The sequence below is a fragment of the Netta rufina genome (assembly GCF_964035555.1).
Source record: "Netta rufina genome assembly, chromosome: 2".
NCBI lineage: Eukaryota > Metazoa > Chordata > Aves > Anseriformes > Anatidae > Netta > Netta rufina.
The window spans coordinates 107,436,169-107,455,166 of NC_140124.1; the positions used below are offsets into that span (position 1 = coordinate 107,436,169).

At 37.5% G+C, this 18,998-nt stretch overlaps 1 protein-coding gene across 3 annotated transcripts; it reads left to right on the forward strand.

Moving 5' to 3' along the window:
- Positions 1-428: 428 nt before the first annotated feature.
- On the forward strand, positions 429-17,759 carry ZBTB14 (zinc finger and BTB domain containing 14). Of its 3 annotated transcripts, XM_084283127.1 has the most exons (7): positions 429-533; positions 2,035-2,118; positions 2,601-3,599; positions 6,052-6,165; positions 15,829-15,891; positions 16,539-16,643; positions 17,591-17,759. In XM_084283127.1, the coding sequence occupies exons 2-4, from the start codon at positions 2,116-2,118 to the stop codon at positions 6,097-6,099; spliced, it is 1,050 nt and encodes a 349-aa protein (XP_084139253.1). In that variant the 5' UTR covers positions 429-533; positions 2,035-2,115; the 3' UTR covers positions 6,100-6,165; positions 15,829-15,891; positions 16,539-16,643; positions 17,591-17,759. The 3 variants fall into 3 exon arrangements, with proteins under 3 accessions (XP_084139253.1, XP_084139252.1, XP_084139251.1); XM_084283126.1 differs by lacking the exon at positions 6,052-6,165; XM_084283125.1 differs by lacking the exons at positions 6,052-6,165; positions 15,829-15,891; positions 16,539-16,643; positions 17,591-17,759 and having other exon boundaries at positions 2,601-5,852.
- The last annotated feature ends 1,239 nt before the right edge of the window (positions 17,760-18,998 follow it).

Genomic DNA, 18,998 nt, shown 5'->3' on the forward strand with positions numbered 1-18,998 from the left:
GCCGCTCCTCGCGCCCCGCCCGCTCGGGGAAGAGGGAGACGGGGGGGGGGGGGGGGGGCCGGGCTCGCACTCGCGGGCGGGTGCTCGGCGCCCGTTGGTGCGCGCGCCACCCCCCCTTACACACACACAGTCTCTGTGCTCCTCTCCACGCTCCCCGGCTGAGGCGCGCCCTGCTCGCACCGCGCATGCACGTTCCGTTCCCCCCCCCCCCCCCCCCCCCCAACACCACCCCAACCACCACCACCTCCCGCCGCCCCCGGCGCGCGCGCGCGCACTGAGTGCTCGTGCAGGAGGGCGGCGGTGGCGGCCGCACAGACGCGCGCGCAGACCCCCCCCCCCCCCGGCCCCCTTCCCCAAATTACCCCCCCCCCCTCTCCCCCTTCCCCTCCCTTCTCCCCGTCCCCTTTCCCTTTATCCCTGCTCCCCCCATCCCCGCTCCCCGTCCCGCGGCGGCGGCAGCGAGCAGCTCCCCGGGAAAGCGGCGGCGGCGGTGGCGGCGGCGGGCTCCGTGCGCGCGCGCGGGCGGGCGGCAGGTAAGCGCGAGCCCAACCCCCCCCCCCCCCCCCCCCCCTCTCCCAACGGCAGCGCCGCGCGGGGGACGCGGGCGCCGCCGCCGCCGGGTGCGCGCGGGCGGCGCTGCAACAAAGGGGCGCGCGGCCTGGCGGCGGAGGCGGGAAAGGAGGGAGGGGAGGGAGGGGGGCGCTGCGCAGCCCCGTGAGGCGGTGCCGCCGCCGCCGTCGTGTGCGCAGGGAGGGTGGGGGGGGGAGAGGCCGGGAGCGCGGGCGGCGCCTTCCTGCCGCGGGTTGCTGCGAGGGACGGGCCCCGTCGGGAGCCCGCCCGCGCCGCGCCGCGTCGCGTCCTCGGCGGCGGGTGCGCGGCGCCGCTCCCGCGCTCCGCCCGCTGTGGTGGTGCGCGGTGGCCTGGGACAAAAGGAGCGGGGCGCGATCGCTGCTCGGAGCCGGCAGCAAGCGCCCCGCAGGTCCCGTGGGGGTCTCGTAGGAGTCGTGGGGGTCCCGCTGGGGCTGGGTTACAGAGCCAGGCAGCCCAGGAGCACACACACACACACAGCTTCAAATATCAAGATCAAATATCAAATACGAAAAAAAAAAAAAAGTACGCTTCCTTTTCGGCTATCACAACATCTGGTTATACACGGCAACGAAAATAATGTTGGTTTTCTTCCTTTTTTTTTTTTCTTTTTCCCTTTTTCCTTTTTTTTTTATTATTGCTTAAGTCCACCTGCTGCAATGCCAGACCTGCAAACGCACTTGCAGGGTGCTGGCTGCTTCCATGCTGTGTTTCAGAGTGGCAGCTGCATCCCTTTCATATTTGGTCAAAGAAAAATAAGGATACGCAGGAGTTTAGGAGCTGAGCATCCTGCAGCTGCACGTGAGGTGATGGAGGGAGGTGTTCGAACCAACTGTTGGATTGCCCTCCTCTCCAGTGCGTTTCCTGTCTCTGCCACAAGTGTGCCCCTCTGGGAAATGGGGATTGAGTAACATAAACTCTGTATCTTTCACCATCCCTCTGCCTTTCAAGTATCTCCATCGTTTCTTTGGAGATCTGGTGTCCTTGGTCTCGCTGCATCCATCTCGTGGTCTCTCAGTGCATCCATCTGCAGCCCAACGTGCTGTCCTTCGAGCTGCTGTCTGCTTACCGCTCTCTCCACGGGTCTTGGTCTGCTCACTAATTCAGCAGAATTCAGTCACTCAGTCTTTTTGATGGCTTAATAGGTCAGCTGTGTTGATTCCTGTAGAAGTTTTTCTGTCTTTCAGCGCTAGTCCAAAGTAAGCAAGTAACAAGAAAGCAGAGTCAGGGAAGTGCTGAAGCCAGATGAAAGCAAACGTGTGGTCTTTGGACAACAGTGCTATCAAATTAATTTACAAAGTCATCGGTAGGATAGGGCATTTTAATAGTATTTACCGAATCATTGTAAATAATGGCAAATGCCAGTGTTTTAACACACTAATTTAAAATAACTTATGTAATATATTTTATCATTTCTTAAAATGCTACTATCTTTCTGTCTTTCAGGCTGAAGGTGGCCCATTGTAAGGGTTAATCATCTGTCAAATACTTAATAACCATTTATTCAGAAAATTTCCTGCATTGTTCATGGTAAGGCTTATATTTGATGTTTCGCGTTTTAGTTGGATATGCTGACACATTTAGAGTTTTTCCTCAATTTTCAGAATGAAGATTTAGTGAATGACTTCAGCTGCAGTTGGATCGCACGTTTTCAAGGAATTACAACTTCACAGGGAAAGTTTCTCGTTGTGGATGACTGAATCAGTATTTGAATAATTAATATCTAATGCAAAAAATATCCTCTACAAGTACCTATGTGTCCTACAAAATGTGTAATCTAGGGAGAGATTTTTATATTTGCAGTTATTTATATGTATTTACAATATTTTTTATACATTCAAAAACTTAAAAGAGGCTTAAGAGTAGTGTTTTTATACTCTGAAAGGCTTTTCCTGGTCCTGTTAAACTAAAAAATTTACCTGGCAATTCTTTTGGAGTGTAAATAGCATCAGCTGTTGGGATTTTATGGTTTAGACTACTTTGTTACAAAGCTTTTCCTTGTTATTTTACAGGAGTTTTTCATCAGTATGTCTGAAACCATTAAGTACAATGACGATGATCACAAAACTGTGTTCCTGAAAACATTAAATGAACAACGTTTGGAAGGAGAATTTTGTGACATAGCTATCGTGGTTGAAGATGTTAAGTTCAGAGCACATAGGTGTGTGCTTGCTGCCTGCAGTACCTACTTCAAAAAGCTTTTCAAAAAACTAGAAGTCGATAGTTCATCAGTAATAGAAATAGATTTTCTTCGTTCTGATATTTTTGAGGAGGTTCTCAATTACATGTACACTGCAAAGATTTCTGTTAAGAAAGAGGATGTAAATTTGATGATGTCTTCGGGCCAGATTCTTGGTATTCGCTTTCTAGATAAACTCTGCACGCAAAAGCGTGATGTGTCTAGTCCCGAAGAAAACACCCAGTCCAAGAACAAGTACTGCCTAAAAATAAACCGTCCTATTGGGGAACCTAACGATACCCAAGACGATGAGGTGGAAGAAATTGGAGATCACGACGACAGTCCATCTGATGTGACAGTGGAAGGAACTCCCCCCAGTCAGGAAGATGGAAAATCACCCACCACTACCCTGAGAGTTCAGGAGGCGATTCTGAAAGAGCTGGGAAGTGAAGAGGTTCGAAAAGTAAACTGCTATGGCCAAGAGGTAGAGCCCATGGAAACAACTGAATCAAAAGACTTAGGATCCCAAACCCCTCAGGCTTTGACATTTAATGATGGCATAAGTGAGGTGAAAGATGAACAGACACCAGGCTGGACGACAGCAGCTGGGGATATGAAATTTGAATATTTGCTTTATGGTCACAGGGAACACATTGTATGTCAGGCTTGTGGTAAGACCTTTTCTGATGAAGCACGACTGAGAAAACATGAAAAGCTACACACTGCTGATAGACCATTTGTTTGTGAAATGTGTACAAAGGGCTTTACCACACAAGCTCATTTGAAAGAGCATCTGAAAATACACACAGGTTACAAGCCTTACAGTTGCGAGGTATGTGGAAAGTCTTTTATTCGGGCACCAGATCTAAAAAAGCATGAAAGAGTTCACAGTAATGAGAGGCCATTTGCATGCCATATGTGTGATAAAGCTTTCAAGCACAAGTCCCACCTCAAAGACCATGAAAGAAGACACCGAGGAGAGAAACCTTTTGTCTGCAGTTCCTGCACTAAAGCGTTTGCTAAAGCATCTGATCTAAAAAGGCATGAGAACAATATGCACAGTGAAAGAAAACAAGTTACTACAGCCAATTCCATCCAGAGTGAAACAGAACAATTACAGGCAGCAGCTATGGCTGCTGAAGCAGAGCAGCAACTAGAAACTATAGCCTGTAGTTAAAAAAAAAAAAAAAAAAAAAGAAAAAAAAACACAGAAAATTTATCAGAAATAATATAAGAAATTGAACAAAATCTATTGTTGGTATACATTTAGACTGATAATTATCTTTTCCAAAAAGAAAAAAAAAGCAACTATTTTTAGAAGAATTGAATGCTACATAGGAACACAAAGCATTGCTTGGTTAGGTATTTTAAAATATTTCAGAGATGGGTATTCTTAGAATATAAAATAGTTTTGTTGACGTTAGCAGTACAATGCACTAATACCTGATTTAATTTAAGAGTATGATCAAGTTCTCTATAAAACAGGGATCGTCACTGGCTGATGTTTTGCTTCATCCAGTATGGGATACTACGTATGGTATAGACATCAAAATCAGTGAGTTATGTTTTAAAGTGCTGAGATCTCAGAACATACCAAACATGGGAAGGAAGTACTTGTTTTTCATAGTTTTGAAGGTGCTATACCTACAGTTTTGGAGAAACAACCGTTAATTCCCTAGGTTCTGTAATTCCTCCTTTTTTCACCCAAGGTAGGTGCTAGAGGTTGGTACCATAGAGTGTACTGGAGGGCGGCGATCAAATCGAAATTGCTTCTTATTCCACTCCCTCAAATATCCTCTCATGTTAATTGAGGTGGCAAGTTTTATGGACTAGTAAGTACTTGCTTTCCTGAAAAAATGGCATTATTCACAGTGGTCCAGGCTGGCAAAGAAGAAGGGTCATTGCACTCACTAGTCCCTTCTCTGGGGGAAAAAAAGAGTCTGACTCAATTGTTTCTATGTTCATTTTAGAAATCTTATGCAGGCCCCAGGAGATGGGATGGAGCCACGAAGGAAAAAAACATGCATCATGGAGAAGGAGATTCTTTCCTTACTCAGGCCCGTAGAAATGAGTTAAAGCTAATACAGCCTGAGGCTGTAGTTATTATTATGCAGCTTTCACTTCACCTAACCTAGCACAGTTAAGGCAAAGGAGTGTTTCTGGCAGCACAGGAGAATTAGCTGCACTGGTGAGTGACTGGAATTCACTGCCAGACCTCCAGAGTTTCAGAGCACAGCCATGGGCTATCGCATACCCGCCAGCAGTGTTCAGACTGTGGGTTTTTATATCTTGACTTGTCACACCAGCTAATAGGTCCTGCTAAGGTTCAAAGCTTCCACCCTCTGGCACGCCACCTCTCAGCGAGAGGGAGACTTCAGTGGGTGATTTCAGTCATAACTGGTTCAGAATCAGTGTTCACTATTAGTCTGTTACTTAGAGTTGCCTGTTTTGTTTTGTTTTTTATTTTTTTTCCAGACAAGCTGAGGTAGATGCTGCTAATTTAACTGTTAACTCACAGAGTCAGCAAAATACGTAGTCTTTGGATTGCAGTCTGCTATGTGTAGTCAACAGGAGAAGACACAATAACAGTGATAATGTGATCCAAAGGGATTTTGAGCCTTTATTTTAAATTTGTAAATATTACAACTGTTGTCAACACTTCATTTGAAGTTGGAATGGGCAAAAAATGCACTCTTGGGCACGTGGTTGGATAACATTGGTCGTTTGCAAAACCTATATCATATTGAAGTGTTAGACCAGGTTCTGGTAAGTTACTGCGTGGCAAATCACATCTTGCATTTCTAAATAGAAATGGAAAATAGCGTTTTTGGAACTGTTATATGAAACTTTGCTTATTGTTTTTGTTTGTTTGTTTGTTTTACAGTTTCATTTTATACATGTACCCATCAGGTTAAGCAATTATCTTAAAATGCCAATAATCATTTGAAAGCTGGTCTGTAAATAAAACACGAATTTAATATTTTAGAAAATGTAAACTTTGGACTTTTACCAATATATTTTTTTAAAATGTTGCTTCATTTTACATTCAGTAATATTAGTTTGTAAACAAACTATACATTTTGTATCTGTGCAACATCAGAGGATGTGTATTCATTGCATTTTATTGGTTCTCTTGAGGAACATGATAAATGACCATTGTTAAAATGTTTTATTGTATATGATCACAGATAAAGATAGTAGGTCCAGAATGGGATCTACTTTTTTCTTTCTAAGAATAGTAGTCTTGCTATGTTTTCTTATCTTTTGTTCATTTTTTTTCTTAGATGATAAAATTGGGGTGGTTAACTGTGCATAAAACAAATCTGCTGTGAAAAGACTTCAGAAGCATACAAGGTGGAAAAAAAAAATCTCTAGGTCTCTTACAAAGAGTGCAAGAGGTAATGAGCTTAAAATGCATTTACATTAGACATTACAAAATATTTCTAAGGGGTAGAATAATTAATTATTAGAACAGAATGCCTGGGGAGGTGCTCCAATCTCTGGTACCGGTGGTGTTCGAGAATGGATTAGACAAACATTTTAGGAATGGTTTAAATATAGTTAATTCCGCCTTGAAGCTGCAGGGTAAGCTAAACAACCTCTGAAGAGCCTCTTTAACTTTGGTGGTTTGTTTTTTTTGGAATGCTAGGGAGGTAATAAATGAACACTTGAATGGTAAGAGAGCTCAAGGCTTACAGAAGAAAACATCGCCCTCTGTCTGACGTGCACAAGCAATCAGGTCGTGAATTTGAAACTTATGAGAAAGCAGGAATGCATGGAAAGACAATCAGAAGTGTAATAACTCTAGACTTTACATCAGAGTAGGTTTCGCTATCCTTTAAGCTTACACCTGTAAGAGTTATATAAGGTTACAGCTCTAAGGGTTGCAAGATGCTTGTAGCATTTTAAAATTGAGACATTGATATTTTATATACTCTTATACGGTAGTATTCTGAGGCAGGAACAAATGTTGTCACGTGTGCCTTGGGCATGGCATAAACACTTTACATGGGACTTGGCCTTAGCACTCTGTGCCATAGGAACAAATTAAGTAAAGACAATGGAGTTACTCCCATGTCATAGGTTTCAAAAGGAGCGTAAGCCTCTTACTAGTTTTTAGCTGCAAAGGAGTCAGAATGCCACTGTATTTTCCAGAGTCCAACAACAACAATATTGTTCATGAATGCTGAAGTCTCCCTTCCCCTCCCTTCCTTCAATAATTAAAAAAATAATTTCAGCTTAAAGTTCCGGAAGAGGTCTTAGGAAGTAACCTCAGCTCTATGTTATTGGCAATGTATTTTAAATTACTCCTGTTATGTGTTTACCTTCTGAAGGGATTGTAGCTTATGTACTATGGAGATCTGAGCGTGAAGTTCAGGTAAATACAACTGCATGTGCATAAATACAGTGGCAGCAGTAACTGCACTACTGCTCCCAGCTTCTGTCTGAACCATAAGACGCTGTGTACAGGAACAGATGTATATCAGCTCCAAGCCACAGAATGTTTGCCAGCACGATAAATAGCTATGAGCTGGACTGATTGAGGAGTGGGCAAAGTTTTACTTCTGCTTTTACAAGGATGATGATTTCTTTCAGAACTTACAGGAAAGTAGATGAGATCCTGTCCAGTTATTTGGAATTTTTTGACTTACTGGGACCAGACTAGCCTAATATTCCTAACAAGGTTTGCAGACACAGGGACAGCTTAGCTAACTAGAGTGTGTGCAAGAATGACAGAATGCTATAGAAACATCGGTGGCCACAATTGCATTAAATATTAGATATATATATTTAAATTAAGTAGCAAAACCAGTATGCATTGAATTAGTTCTAAATATACACTTCTCCATCTACTGCTTCGAAACCCAAGTCAGTAATGTCTTTCATATATAGAGGATAGCAAAAATTCTGGCTTATGCTGAAAGTCTATCCATGGTATGGTGACGTGGCCAAGTAGCTTCAAGGGAACTCTCCATGTTTTAAGTATATAAATACCCATTTGCACGTTCAAGGCTTTTATGTATATATACATGTACATACATGTCTAATGCAACAACATGTCAGTTGATTTCTGGTGACCCGAATGGGTCTGTGTGATTGACACCAGTCGAGATGCTAACCCAAAGTCTCCTGAGTTGCAAAAAGATCCAAACGCTAAGGAAGTATAACAGTTTAATTAAGATTCTTTGTGATTTAAAAGACTAAATAATGTACAGTGAAAAGAAATACTTCAAATATGAACTTTGCTATTCTGTGATTTTTAACTGTGCTCTTAAAAACGGGTGTTTTCTAAAGATGAAAAGGAACAGAGACCATATGAAAGAATACCTTCCAGCCCTTCTGCACTCCCTAACCCCTGTTTTACACACCCTCCTTACCAGTATTTTAACAAACATTAGAAAATGAAGCACTTCACAGTTTAGTACTTGTGTTATCATTTTCTGATTTATTCTTTGAAAAACAGCGTTGGGTGAGAGATGAGAGATTTAGAGGTCGTCACGTGAAAGAAAATGCCTCATGCTGACCTGAGTAGCAAAATTTTGAAGAGTTCAGCTTCTATATGTTCATGTAAGCTGAAAATGCTAAATACTCCTCAAAATTTTGCTATTTAGCTACTCAATCTGCAGGTTGCTTTGGAGATCTGGTCCCAATTTTTCAATTTAGATGTAGTTTTAGGGCTACCTTCATAATTCCAGTGAGTAGGATTATTTAAATTATTAGAGTTGGGTAAGATATAGAATAAAAAGTCAGATAATATCTAAGCTTAGAATGTATTTTTAGAGAGAGATTATCTTTTCTTAAGTCTTTTATCAGTTCAGACACCCCTCTGTCATACAGAAGCAGTGTATAGCTGAAATAAAGTACATCTACCACTAGCCTCATATGATTTTTCTTAAAGCATCTACAAAGCAGTACAGAATAGTATAATTCTACCTAGAATGTAAAGACAGTTTTAGAGAATTTTCGTCTTGTTCAGTTAGTCCACAGTTCACAGTAGCATGCCCGGTTAGCCAGAAAAGTATCATTAAAAATTCCATTACAGCAGTTGGTCTGTCATTTGTCTTTATATAGATCTAAAACAATTATAATAGCATTCATTTTAGAACAGACGGAGGACTTCCATGAATAAATTTTGTTAAATATGTGTCATGAGAGTCGAGACATCTCTTCTCAGGAATGATTCTTAAATGTAATAAAAGGAATCTGAAATAATAGAATAGCTAAAAATGGTGATTTATATAATATTGATATGTTGCTGTTGTTTTTTTTTTTTTTTTTTAATATTTCTCTCCACTATCCTTTTGTATTTTCTTATTTGCAGGCCCTACTCCTTTAGATATTTATAAAATGCTGAAAGTTTATGGATTTCAACAATTCCAATATGAACAAAAGAGCGCTGTCGTGTTGAGAGCTCTTTAAGATAGAAATAGACTTCTGAAGTATTTCTGATCTCCAATAATCTCTAGCTAAGTATCTAATTTTATATAGGTAAATTTGAAAAACATGTAGATTGAACAAAGTTTTTCCAAGCCTAACTTTTTTTGTTTATGGATATCAAAAGGCTTGGCCAACAGCACAAATGCTGTGTACTTGTATACCAGATTCCTTCTAGGATAACCTATATATGTAACCTATATATGTATTTACATATGATGTATATGTATCTAAGATACATATCTATATTTAAAAGTCTGTAGCACTTGAAAGAATACAAGACTGCAAGTGACGATAACAAGTTGAAATTCTTACTGAAAAATTCCAAATGTATTTTCTTTTTCATAATGTTGAGCCATTCTGTATAAATATATATATGATAGTAATCACGTTACATGCTATGCATACATTTAGATTTAAAGTTGTATTTTAATGTAGAAGTAAAAGAAATTAATGGAAAGTGCCTTGAATATAGATGGTCTTCATGGAATCATAAAATTATAAGAATTATGAAGAATTATAATTTAAATTCTTCCATTTTAGAAAAAAAATATATATTTTGTTATGCAAAATCATTCTGTTTAACAACAACAAAAAAAAAAAAAGAAAGAAAAAAAAAAAGAAAAAAGCACACTGCTTACTTTTGTAGATTTCTTACCTCCTCCCAACAGACTATTTATACATTTGAGTAATCTGCGTGTGCAAGCAAGTTAGCTGCAGGGAAGCTCAATTTTTAGAATATTTTTAAAGACAAAAATACTTAGCTTTTCATTCTTCCCTAATAAAGATTTATTTTTTTTTTTCAGGGTCACAGATACCACAGGCAGTGCTTATAAGAACAAACCCTTTTAGTGGCATTGCAGTGTGCTCAGGCAAGAGGAGGTACTCAGACAAAAAAAACAAACAAACAAACAAACAAACAAACATTTTTTTCCTTCTCTAGAAATTGGAAATGGAAATATACAAGATACTGTGAAACTTCAGACAGGAGTTTCTCTTCAAGGGAAATTATCAATTATATGCAGATTTATTGCTATTTTGTACTTGTCAGAATCATTGCAGTTTACAAAGTAGACTTTTCAGGACTGCGTGTATGTCTTATGAAGATACTAGTTGGTTCTATTTTGCGAACAGTCAAAGCTTGTGAATGTGTTTCTGTAGTGTTTAAGGTTGCATGGACAAAGTTAGGGAGAAGAATTGGAGTAAAAATAAGTATATACTTTGAAAAAAAATGTTCTCAAACTTGCATTTATTCAGCTGTAATATAAATTAAATTCAAATTTGTATTTACTGTATACAGAATAGAGTTGATTGTATTTAAGAGCGTTTTCCCCTGCCTAAGAAGTCAGTCACCTAAGATGACACTTTGTCATTTTGTTTTCATTACCTTAACTGCAACATTTAGAATCTGTGTACGGATTATTTTTCCTGTGTGTGCAAGCCATGAAGAATCTTTTGATAGAGATCTATTACAGTAAAAGTATCTAGTGGTACCGACTGTCTTTATCTAAGCATTTTGTCCTGGTGCATTTTTGTTTTCATTTTTTTGTTTGTTTATTTATTCATTTTTACTGGGGAATCCATAAGCCTGTTATCATTCCCCCATTTCCTGTTACAAAATAATTAAAATTTTCTTGAGTTCTGCCTAGGGCATTAAGGAATGCTTCTCTCAGACGCTGATAGACTTTGATCTGTTTACCTTGCAAAGAGATAAAGTGAATAGAAAGTGGCTTCTGCTGCATGGAAAGATAGTTTGCAATGGGATATTTCTCTATGTTTGTTTAAAAACTTAAGCATTGATTTTGATTTTTCTTTTTTCCTATTGTAAACCTTGTTTTTTGAGAAGACAGTGGTCTAAAAGGATAGCAAAGCAGGCTTTGTGTGGTAAAGCTTAATTCTGTTGAAAGGGAGAGTCTTGTTCCTTCTCCCTTCCTTTCCAGCTCCTAGAGGTGTCTGGTGAATTGCTGTGTCAGTGTATGATAAGTGGTGAAGGTATTCGGAAGGGAAAAGGGATGAGGGTAAGCAAGAAGGAGCAAGACCTTATTTCAACTGTAGTGAAATGAGTGACAGCTCACTCTATCTTACATAGCCACCCTCTTATCTTGTCTGGACAATTCCCATTCCTAAGTTATATTCTTTTTTTCTTGCTGAATTCTTTCCTTTTGAAGACTTTTCAGGACATAGTTTCAAGCAAAGCTACGCAGTACTTCTGGGTAGCATTTACTATGCCTAGAACTTTCATGGAACTAATATCGTGCTTATTAGTTAATATGCTGGATACTCTGTCTTTTTTTTTTTTTTTAACAAGCTACTGACTCCCCCCTTGAATCCAAAGGCAATCTATATTCAGTGTTCTTAAGGCATAGGAACAGGCCTAGTGTTCTTTTTAACTCAAGCCTAGTTATTTGTCTTAAGTGATAACAATGAGAGAGGTAACAAATGAAGCTATAGGCTTCATGTCCAGGGCAGAGGTAAATCATGAGATGTTTCCTTGTTTGCAAGATAAGGGAAAATATTAAAGAAGATCAAGGTTTCAGATCCATGGTAATTTCAGTCAACCTGAGTTATGGTTGCCACAGTTTACCGTTGGTTCTGCAGCAGCACTTGTGGAATATCTCAGTGAACTTCTCTGTAGAGAGGTGAAGCACCTGAAAACTAATAGCTGTTTTGAAGCTGTTCTTAAGCTTGTTAGCCCCCTGAAGTGCAACACCACATACATGACTACCTCAGTGCTAGGGTCAGTGGAGAAGCAGCCCAAAGTTGCACAGAGTTTGGCCATGGTGGGACTGCCTCCTAAGACAGCACCTTTGTGTTTCATTTGACGTAGTAAAACTGCAAATTGTTGCTAAGAGGGTTAATCCCATTCTTTCCTTTCCTCTCCAACTAGTGCCTTTTGCACCCATTTCCTCCCTCGTTTGCCCTGTTTAATGGCTTTTGGGGCTTTAGGGTAAGCCAATTGAGTGAGTTTCTATAACAGAGCAATTCAGTGCTTCAGTGAGTTAGATTTAAGCTGGCCTACCTTGTTGAACCAATACATTAGATTTGATTCAAGGTAAGTGGCAGGAGCACGTAGCTAGTTAGAAGACAGAATGGAGCAGGATTTATCCAATTTTGGTACAACATTCAACACAAGCTGCTAAAATACAGCATTTGTAGCAAAGTGTTTGTGAGAGGCAACCAGACAACAGAAAGGATCAGACATAACTCCTGTGCAAAAGCTACTACTGATAAACTTGGGGGATTTTGAAGAGAGAAACGTGTGTGCTTCATTTCTTTCATTTTGTTTGTTTTTTGATTTTTTTATTATTTTTTTTTGGGGGGGAGGGAGGGGATTTGGGGGGGGTTGTACTTTTTTGATTTTGTTTTCTGTTTTGTTACTATTTAGATTACTCTGAGTCCTTCTTCCCTCTCACCTAGTAATCCTACAAAGCCTTAAATTCTGGCAAATTACTCAGATTAAAGAGAAAATAATAATTAAAAAGACGATAAATATTTAACTCACTGAAGGATAAAACTGTAAGCCTAAGAGGATGAAAAAATATTTTTTTGCAACATTGATTTATGTTTACAGATTTTAGAAGTAGACAATATTCTCTAAGTGTATTTTAGATCACTCTTACTTTGTAAAAATTATCAGTCTTTAGCTTTTGCAAATAATATAAATCAAATCTACAGTGATACACGGATTCTGTGTTTTATCAGGTGACATCAGCTGATTTCTTGTTAAGAACTTTTTTTCTGTCTTTCTAGTTTAGGCTTTTCTGCTAAATATGAAGATATTTTAATGAGTGATTTTTATTTTCTTCCAGGTATAGGTAAGTATGGATCCATTTGAAGACCTGACTATAAAAAGTGTAGATATGTTTATATATAAAATTGGTTCTCAATTTTGAGTTAAGGAGTTTTAAATTTAATTCTTAGGCTGCGTAGCAAATGCTGCAGAAGGTTTTCTTGTTCTAGAGTTGCCTTCTTTCAGTGAAAAGTTCTTCCCTGGAAATGAATTCTGTTCTCTGATATTTCTTATAATTTTCTGTGTTTTACTTTTAACAAGTATTTTTTTTTCCATCTGTAATGCCAGCACTTAAATATTTTCTTTTTACAAGGTACCTTATTTTATATTACAGCTGTTATTGATTTTATTTTACCCAGTAATATTTTACCTATCCATCCAGAAAAGTTTTCAAGTTTTCCAGTAAGATTATAGCAATCTCATCTACTATATTTTTGCTCTTAAAATATAAAATAGAGTTTAAACCAGGATTTTGAGACTTAAACTTTGTAGCAGTGGTGTGAGGTTTCAGTCTTAAACTTTTTAGTACTTTACATGAAACCTTATACCCCTGAAAAGCAGTTAAGACCTCATTAAATGTTTCCATTAAAGTGAGACTTGATTTAAAAAAAAAAACAAATATATTCTAACTTTGTTTCTAGAATTAATCTTTGTTCTGGAATCTGATCTTAAATCAAATAAAGGAAAAGAGTTTGATTCATCTACTTCATATGTAGGATCAGCTATACCCTTGCTTTTATATGTCAGATTAATAAGAGGTCTGAATATGACTAAGCTTACTTATTGGACTAACAGGTATTAGACCTATATGCATGGAAATGATTAAAATCTAAAGTTTTTGAGATGCATGACAGGTACGTTTACTCATGCTAGAGTTTGTTTTTCAGTCTGCAAAAATTGAAACAAATAAATCAGAAATTCTTATTTAAAAATGTCATAGCTTCCATTGTAAATACATGTCTGGTAAAACAGAAATATTATAATTAAAGTTAACAATTACCAATTTTAACAGAGTTAGTAAATACTTTCAATATGAAACATAAGGTTAATCTTCCAATTCAGTCATTAATTTTTTTTATCCAGTTGTATGACTGTAAGTTGCCCATCGTTATAAGGACTGATTAAATGCAGTCCGAGGGTAGTCCAGATTTGATGGATGTGATAAATTCTACTAGAGCAGTGATGTCCTCCTATAGATGTTTTTTAATTGGGCATGGTCTTTTCTGTGTGAATCCTGCTAACTTTAGACTTTTGACACTCTACTGTTATTATAAGGTATTGCAAAAGAAAGATATCTTTTCTTTTGATGTTTACAAATGTAATTTAAGCAATTAGGCCAAATAATTATACAGTTTAATTTTTAGCTATGCATGATGGCTAAAATCCCATCTTTCTGTTTCTACAGAACAAGTTAGGAAACAGTGTTATATATTTAATGTTTGTATGTTATGTTTCAGATCTTTAGTAATTCAATAGTTTCCCCTTCTCAACTAATCTAAGCCCTTTAGTAGCAAGTTAAAATAGTTATTTTTATATATACATATTAAATGTATTTGTTCTCTGAGTGATAAATTAAGCCTGTTGTTTAATATTTAGGTTGTTTGCATTTACTAAAATATTATACTTGAATTTATCAAAGTCTTTAATGAAATACTATATTCTAGCAAGTTTGGATTTTCTTCTTTTATTTTGAACCTGCCTTTTTATCACTTTAGCTCTTTTCCAGGAGTCATAAATGCTTCTTTGCATATCTTCTTTTAGGTTCTTTAAAGACTTGAGCATATGCCTGATTTTATGACTTAAGGCAAGTTACAGACACCAGTAAGCTGTGGTATGATCACAGTCTTAAACACCCTTAATACAAAAGAGAGGGATAAATGCAAAAGTATTCATTCTTATTCTAATAGACATGTTATACTGGTAGAACAGAAAAGGTTTGAAGATGAGAATTTTTCTATGGCATACTCCCAACCTATCCTATGAGTCTTTGGTGCAGAATGATATGGCCTTGTTCCTATCATGAGTTTTATGTGAGATCCTTTAAAGTCTTTTCCTGTGTTTCACAGTGTCTCTGCTAGATCCATTAGCCTAGGACTTGACTGGACTGAATTCCTTGCTGTATAGCATAATTTCATTGTGATCTAAAGGCTCTGGTTTTTGGACAGTGATTCATTCATCTGTCTCAGTGGAGGGGCTGGTTGTCTACAAAGGTGTGGCAGGTGGGAGCAGCTGCTTACTTTGGCTTCATTGATTTTTCCACTGTTGCGTGTGTGGTAATGCTTTAGATGAATCATTCAGTCTTATATTTAGACCTTCTAAATTTATCTAGGTCTTTATTTCTTGTTGGTTGGTTTTTGTTTTGGGTTCAACTTCTCTGTAATTTTCGCTCCCGTTTGTAACATAAAGATATTTCTGATGTGACTGTTGGAAGATGAAATCATTAGCACCTGCTAATGTGAGGCATTCAGATGTTGTGATGGCAGCTGTGTATCACAGATTTCCTAGACGGAGAATCTAGGGAAGCTACAGAGATTCCTTGGAAGGATATGGGGCTTTTGGGATCCTTTACTTGTTGTGAGAAGTCCCAGTATGGACTCATTTCTGTGATATTTAAATTAAGAAGGAAAAAAAAAAAAAAGGTTAAACCGTACCGCTGTTTGACTCTAAAACATATCCATGTTTGTAAATCTTGAGCCTAGACTAATACGTAGTTTATCAAATTAATTAAGAAAAATTAATAGACAAATGCATTGAAACTCTAATGGCCACATTTGTCTTTGTGTTCACTTTCTCCTGTTCCTGAAAATGTTGCATGTTCTTGTTGCTGGCTTTCAAGGTCTCATGTCTTTGGCCGCTGGAAGTCTGTGCATTGCTGTTCTTCTGGAATACTCACGGAAAGGTAACTGGCTTTTAATTTATTCCCTTTTTCAGGAGAATGGTACTTCTACCTGTTTAGATTTTTCTCATTTCCCTACTCTGTTTATTCCCTGCATCTGTTTGGTAGAGGCATATTAATCACAGAGGCATTAATTGTTCTAGTTTAAATCTAGGACACTGAATATTATGATCCCCTCTATACAAATTGTCATTTGACACTTCAAATATTCATCTAAGTAATTTTAGATGCTTCTTGCTGACACTCACTCATAATTATTTCCTCTGAACAGCCTCCTTGCAGTTTCAGTTGTAATGTATTGCACCTTGGCTTGTAGAGATCTTTCTTAAGTTTAACCATAAGATAGTGTCTGTAACTACTTTTTTGAAGACATTTATGATACTACTCAGTCTAGCAAAAGACATCAAAGTAGTACAGGTGGTTTACTGATCAGATTAATCTTCCCTCTGAAAGAGCAAGGTTTGATTATAAATTTTGAAGTGTAAGAGGAAATATAAAATGGCTAAGGGTTAGCTTGTTCTCAAAGCTGGGGAGACAGCTTTTTATAAAATATAAAACTTACTAGCATTTGATACATACATATGAAATCTTCCTGATTATCTCTTTATTTTTATAATAATTTCTTATAAAATGTTTGCGTTTATATTTAGGTGATTACTTCCAACTGATTCTTCCAGAAACACTCAGATGCCTACCTGTAAAATGTTAACTGTACATTTTTGTTAACAAAATGTTGAAACTTTGAACATCTTCAGGTAAAAAAAAAAATTCTTAAAAAATGTTTACTAAGCTGATTGACTGTGCCAACATAATTGTGTTCAGCCCCATTAGAATAATAGGTTTACATCAGATACGTGGGTAATTTTAAAGTGACATCAGTCAACTGATTTTTGTAACTATCGATTTTAAAACGTTAACATTCTTAATGCAGTACACTTTAAGTAAGTTGAAGCTTCTTTAAAAATATTTGAAGACATATACTTGAAAAATTTTAAGTCTTCTGATGTTATACAGAGACTACTAGTTCCTCACTCAACCAGTAAGATAAACGATACACATGGAAGGGGGACTATATAATTAATGGTAAAAATACATACAGACGTTTTTCTCTGTGTTTTCATATTTTCTGTTTTCTAAAGTCATTAAAAGAACAAGGTCATGTATTGTATTTTAATGATATACCTCATTTTTAGCACTACGCTTTACTCTCATGGGCTTTTTTGAGTTACTGGGCTTAACTGATGTTTTCCACTGATCTGAAGTTGAATGAGCATAATTATTAGTGCACTACTTGTTTTCATTATTATGTTGTATTAGCTGCACATTTTGCTTACTGCTATCCCTTCGAAGATTTTATAAATTGGAGGAAAATTTTGCCTCCATCAGTATTCCATCTGAGGTGATAATTCACAACAGAACTATATCCTGCACAATTATTTCAATGATTTTTGTGCTGATGAACCTGTGACCAAATCTGGAATTTGAAAACATGTTCTTCAGAAGCCCAGTATAGCATTTTTGCTTCAGTCAGAAAACATTAATTGCTGCTAGCTTTTAAATTGAGCAAGAAAAATTGAAGATTCTAAAATAAAGCATGCCTGTTCTCCGTAATTCATTCGATTAAATGCAGATATCAGTTAAAGTAAGATGTGTGCAGAATATTATGGCTAATGATCTTTATTCTTTCACCAAAATGTTGTAGGTTCTATTACAAAGTCAACGATACCCTCATAGAATTTTACAGGTAGGTTACAAACTTTTTGATCACTGAAACATAACTTACTGTTTTTACTATCTTTTTGGAAACTGCACCACCATTTCAAAGCTTACTCTCTTAGAAACATAAACCTAATTTCCTTTGGGGATGTGTGTAATAGAACTTACAGATTTGATGTGTTTTTGTTTGTTTGCTTGTTGAGAAAAGCGGTTAACATTTTTTTCTATGAAGGCTGACCCTCCACTGAAGACACGAATGAAGTATACAGAGGCCATGTAACAGATACATCATAGAAAATACCAGTATGAATTTTCCTACAGTCTTTCAAAGTCCTGTTTTTTTAAAGATTGTAGGATACCTTTTATCTTTCTCATAAGAGAGCTGATATTTTCCTCCTGTATTTGGGCTATGTGTACTAGAAATTATTCTAAGTTCATGTTCATAGTTATGCTATTATTTCTCAGATTTTAAGTAGATACAAACCAACAATAGATGCAAAAAAGATATTTACAGGTAGCATTCTTAACAATATTTCTAAACAGTCAGAGTTATAATGTTTGAGTTAGTTGCTGTCTGAGAGAAGTGAAATTAAATCTTTGAAATATAAGGCAGAAGAGAGGAAGAAATGGCAATAAAGAAGCTGAGGCTGATAGGGGGAAGATCTTGTGAATATCCAGAAATAGTATGTAAAGATAAGTCTTGAAGGCCTTCTCATCCAGACATGATCATATATGGTGTTCCATAAATAAATAAATAAATATATAAAACTGTCACCATGTGATTAGTTTGACTTTGCAAGTGATGCCATTCTTGAGTTCTTGCTGGAGTATATAGGCAGAATTATTTAAGCGACTCAGGGCTTTTCTGTATCTATATTTTAAGAAGAAGTACTTATTTGGATACCCAAATTATTTGAGATTTATATGGAAAGCTGTGTGTGTATAAAATGCTTGATTATGAAAATAATGAAATAGGTTTGTAGAAATCTGTAGATTATAAACGTGTGTCTGGAAAATGCATTGCATATTGCAAAAATTTACATGCCAATTTTCCAACTAAAAATGTGTTTTTAATCTATTTTTCGCTAATCTGCACTGGTTAATCAATGTTTTTCAAACTACCTCTTGCAGGTGTAGGGTTAAACAGAACAGTTATTTACTGTAAATTGTGTCCCATCTGACTGTTGTCAGTGCTTCCTGCTTCAGTTGTGGAAGTTCTGGGACCCCATGAAACCTGAGCATTGGTTTTACAAATAAAAGCAAGTTAAGTGTGAAACACAAAAGTTGTGCTTTTTTTTTAAGTTTTATCATTTCACACTGTTTGCCCTCCTGTTTACTTAGTTCATTTATTCATTCATTTATTTATTTACCTTAATAAATTGTGTTAATTAAAT